Below are 4,688 nucleotides of genomic sequence, written 5' to 3'. Positions count from 1 at the left end.
CCATCTCTCCCCGCCTACAGTCAACCCTAACCCTGGTGCCCTGTGCGCCCTGACATCCTCGCTTTTGTACAGTTTGGAAATATATATATATGATTGGCCTACCGATATCGTCGGCCCCTTTCTCGCCGACAAGGCTGTTGACTTGGCCGGGGCTGCTGGCGCCCCCGCCCAACAGTCTTTCAATACTGAGTGGTAGCAAGTAAGATCCCACGTTGGTTTAAGGAAGGAAACGTATACCTGCAAGCTCGATTGGTTCTCAGATAGTCTACAACCTAAGAACAAACTCCAACCGACTGGGACAACCACGCGCTATTATATCGAAAGGGACCACAATAATCCAAGTTTAGCCATTCGACATCCAATTATCCTCTTGGCCCTCTTCATAACGGATACACCACTCTTCCTCTCTCCGACCATCCATTGTGTTCGGCCCGTAAATCGTATCCCAGTGCTGACGGGCTGTCGCGGGGATCGGCCAGTTCTGCTTGGGGTCTCGCAAGTAAAACTTGAGCAGATGCCGCTGGAGATCGCCGCCTTCCTTGAAGGGCTCGCGGGCATGCATGATAGCCATGTCGTTGAGAAACACCATATCGCCCTTGTGCCAAGGGAGGGCCACAGCGTTGCGGCTCAGCAGGTACTGCACTGTGTCCATGGCCTCGATCTGGGCGGTTGTGACCGGTGGGAGCGCGCTGTTGCGGGTGCGGCCCTTGAAGCCGGCCATGGGAAAACGAGAGTAGGTGAAGATGACGTGCGGGCTGTTGCGGCCGCCTTCATAATCCTCGTCGTGGGTGTCGCTGACATGGAGCATTGGGCGCACAATGGGCGGGTTTTTGGTATAGTCCGTGAAGCTAAGGCTGTGGTTAGTATAATACCCAGCTGGAAACCCCTTGATGCCGGGCCTGCCCCATGGGCATGGAGAGAGAGAGAGAGAGAGAGAACATAATTACGTGTCCAGAACCCAATGATCGGCAAGGGTTTGCAGTATATCCGTCCGTTTCTCGACCAGCTCGTTGTACAACTGGTAGGCACTTGAAACGTAGGTCTGGCCACCCTCACTCGCCATATCCAGGGAGAACAGGCTGAGAATCTCACAGTTGTCGGTGTGGAATGCCTAAGCTCGGTGCGCGGGCAAGATGGTCAGCGTGAAATGCTCCTGAAAGTTTCTATTTTCTGATCTTCAAGCGCGTCGGAGAGCCCAAGAGGAAAGTAAAGGCAACATTGAACCTACAAGAGGACCATCGGTAAACCCAGGAGATTTGCCGGCGTTGCTGTTCTCCGACTGTCTGGGTGCTGCGTTGACAACATGGCCTAATTACCGTACAGAATTTGAGTCAGATGGACATCGCGCACTCATCGGTCTTGATCCTGGGTCAAACTGACAAAGCACCCTTTTGTGGCTCTTGTCGAGAAAGCCGTGCTGGGGAGCGACATACGCCGCGATGCCGGCGTAGATCACGACGTTCCTTTTTGGGCCGAGTTTTGTGGGATTCAACCCATTAACAACCACAAATCCTCGGCCGTGGTAACATTTGTCCGAAATGGCAGTCAGCCTGGCGGCAAGATTGTCCGGCAACAAGAAGTTCTCCGACGATATATCTGACAGTCCAATGCCGGTCTCTGAGTATTTCGCAAGCATTTGTCAATATGGGTTCTTCGTGCTATCTGACGTGACGGCATGTTCATAAATTGATGAGGTCGGTAAAGATGACTTACCTTCAAAAGATTCGGCCGCAGTTTCGAGTGCCTGGACGTCATGCTCGGAGAGCCTCAGCAGACACTCGTCGTGCATGTTGTTTTGAATCTCCTCCCTTGTCCAGGCGAGGGAGCTTTCAAGGCGTGCGCGGGACGCGATGAACGTGTTGTTCGGGTGGGTTGGCTTGACTCCATAGCGAAACTGGTCGGCAAGATACTTGTCCGTAGGATAATATGTGAAGGATGAAGTCGCCATGGCGAGACTCTCAAGAACAAGGCCCCTGAGGAGCGACTTGATCTGGCTACCCGAGCTCTGGATCGTTCGTGTGATTCCCTAGTTGACGAAGTCGGGGCTTGGATACCAGACGAGTGTGGCTATCTTATACCCCGCTCGTTGGAGAAATGTACGAGGCCTTGCTCCATCCACCCATTGGGAAAGCTGCAGTAACTTCACTTTTTACGACTCTCAAGGACCGGCCTTGTCTGTGTTACACAGCGGTGCGGGCACCAATCTCACCAATACACGCTCCATCATGTGCCCAGACTGGCTGTTTATGTGATGCGGGAACAGTGTCGCAGGCCACGCAGATGCGATTGGGCCGGGTAACTATCTCGTCCTTATCGTGGCCATGATTTTGGCCCAAAACGTATTGATCCTGCGTATGAAAGTATCTGGTAACTAATCACCTGTGTTGGGCGCGCGAGCTCTACGGATGTCAGTACCAAAAGAATTGGCTCCCCGCCTAATTTGGCTTAGGGGATTACGGGGGATTTTCTGCCTGGCAGAACCACTGTACTGCGGAAGGCGGTGAGCTGTTTGTTTTGGTACCGGCTTCCGTATGTATGGTGCGATTGCATATCATAATTGCCCACACTGGAAGTGTCTGGCGGGTGGGCATTGTTCAATGAGAAACGTAATTAGGACGGAGACCACTCAGCAGAGCGTGGGGGTAATTGTCGAACGACCACACAAGACGTCGACAGACAGCTTAGCCCCTTTGTGTAACCCCAACCACACCAGGCAGTCAATCAATTCCCTCGTCGCGGTACCAACCAACCAACCCCTTCCCTTCGTCATCTGCGCCCGACTGACTGCCTATCTAACCTTTGAAACGCAACAAACGGCATTGGCACGGCCTTAGTTCGCCACAGCGTGACGCTCTTGAACAACGGCCACAATGGATTCAAACAGCACTATGGACGATGTAGGTGACGAGAGCCACGGGATTACAGTTGGCTCTGGCTCTCAAGGCCAACCGGAGGCGGAACCCTTGCTCATTTCGGCGCAACACGAGATGTTGGCGGATGAGCCATCGAGGGCGATTAAGCTGGATGATCGGATGAAGACCGTGGGCAGAACATGGCTGCTAGCTGCGGGACCGAGCATTCTCGTGTGGTAAGTACTGCTGGCCTTACTACCGATGCATCCTGTAATTGTCGTCCTCACAGAAGCGGATCTGACTGAAATAATTAGTCTCTTTGCCATTGATTTCGACATGCTCTTCCTGTCGACCAACTACAGCAGGCGTATCGGTGAGTTGCTAATACTCCCACAGCCCCCTATGTGGAACTACCTACTTAAGGTGGGTAATTAAGTCGAGCTTCGCTGACCTTCTGTCTTCTTCATGATTAGCCTCGGACCTCCACGAGCTAGATAACGCTGTGTGGGTTATTCTTGTCGGTTCGATTATGGAAACCGCCAGTAACCCGTTTGTAGGTGGCGACCAGGATATGCCCATGTCTGCCAAAGAACAATGCAGTGGCTAACATGGCTACCTCTTCACTACTTACAGTATTCCAGCGTTGCCGAGTTGCTGGGACGCCGGCGAGCTGCACTACTAGCGGCATTCCTGACAATGCTTGGCTTTCTGTTCTGGTAAGGTCCCTCACACCACCCAGAAGAGATTGGAGAGTTAAAATCGATGTTGACACACAAGTTCTGCCATAGCTCGTTGAGTGGCCAACTTTGGCATCTCATCCTCGCAAGGCTCGTTGTGGGCTCAGGCTGCGCCGGTTTTCCACTCCTCGTGGCTATCATGCTGACTGGTGCGTTCTCTAATAATAATCACGGCAGTTCGACTTCCAGTCTCCAGGGATACCAATTCCAACTGACTAGCGCTGTGCGTTATTAGATACTGTCCCGTTACGAGATTTTGCCCTTTGGCGTAGCTTGATTGTCTGCGCCCAAGCTGTGGGCGATTTGACTGGTGGCCCAGCGGGGTCCACCCTCGCCGAAAAACTCGGCTGGCATGTGTAAGACGGCCTGGTGCCACCCGCCTCGGACCTAGCATGCAGAACTAATCAAATGCTTGGGAATTACTAGGGTCTTTCGACTTGAGTTCATAGTCATGGCCATCGGCCTTGCCCTCGCTTTCTTTACTCTTCATCTCCCCACTGAGCCAGACCAAAGAGAACATACATCGACAAGCAGCGAGGGCTTAGATGGCCTGGGAATAATCCTGATCTTTACAACCATTGCGCTGCCCCTTTTTGCGCTCAATACGGGCGGCACAATCCTTCCATGGAGTCACCCGGTCGTGATCGCGCTGCTGGCTTGCACGCCTTTTGCTGCTGGCGCATGCTACTGGTCACAAACCCGCCGCGGAGCGTCGCCGCTGGTCCGAACCGAGAGCTTCCAGAGCCGCCCGATATTGGCCGTTATGACATGCGTGTTCTTCCTCGTCTACTCGTTTAATGCGGTGAGATAGCCAAACCAACTCGCATAGCCGTGCTCAGTTGAATGCTAATTAACGAGTCGCAGCTTCTGTACAACCTTGGGCTTTACATTGAGGCTCGGTCCTTCAACTCCCCTTCATCTTTTGGGGACTGGGTACTCTCTTGCATTGTCGTCGCACGGCCTTTGGGTGCCGTTCTCTCAGGATTGGCGATCAAGCGGTATCGAGAGCCATGGTGGATGTTGCGAGCCATACTCTTGCTTTACTTTTGCCTGTACCTCCCCATTGCTGCAGGCTTGGTCCGTAAATGCTCCCCTCTTC

At 53.1% G+C, this 4,688-nt stretch overlaps 2 protein-coding genes across 2 annotated transcripts; one reads left to right on the top strand and one right to left on the bottom strand.

The window, feature by feature from the left end:
* Positions 1-343: 343 nt before the first annotated feature.
* On the bottom strand, positions 344-1,948 carry C8A04DRAFT_27056 (uncharacterized protein; the record flags this gene model as incomplete). The annotated part of the gene is made up of 5 exons (XM_062780156.1): positions 344-848; positions 948-1,111; positions 1,229-1,308; positions 1,381-1,617; positions 1,714-1,948. The coding sequence occupies 5 exons, from the start codon at positions 1,946-1,948 to the stop codon at positions 344-346; spliced, it is 1,221 nt and encodes a 406-aa protein (XP_062638667.1).
* A 922-nt stretch (positions 1,949-2,870) lies between these two features.
* On the top strand, positions 2,871-3,949 carry C8A04DRAFT_27055 (major facilitator superfamily domain-containing protein; the record flags this gene model as incomplete). Its single annotated transcript, XM_062780155.1, has 6 exons — positions 2,871-3,088; positions 3,167-3,225; positions 3,326-3,405; positions 3,486-3,568; positions 3,641-3,738; positions 3,825-3,949. 6 exons carry the CDS (start codon positions 2,871-2,873, stop codon positions 3,947-3,949), a joined length of 663 nt encoding a protein of 220 aa, XP_062638666.1.
* Positions 3,950-4,688: the final 739 nt, after the last annotated feature.

This window comes from Dichotomopilus funicola, assembly GCF_033296635.1.
Source record: "Dichotomopilus funicola strain CBS 141.50 unplaced genomic scaffold C8A04scaffold_17, whole genome shotgun sequence".
Lineage (NCBI taxonomy): Eukaryota > Fungi > Ascomycota > Sordariomycetes > Sordariales > Chaetomiaceae > Dichotomopilus > Dichotomopilus funicola.
The sequence above is the reverse complement of the archived record's forward strand: the minus strand, read 5'-3'. Positions and strand labels throughout refer to the sequence as shown.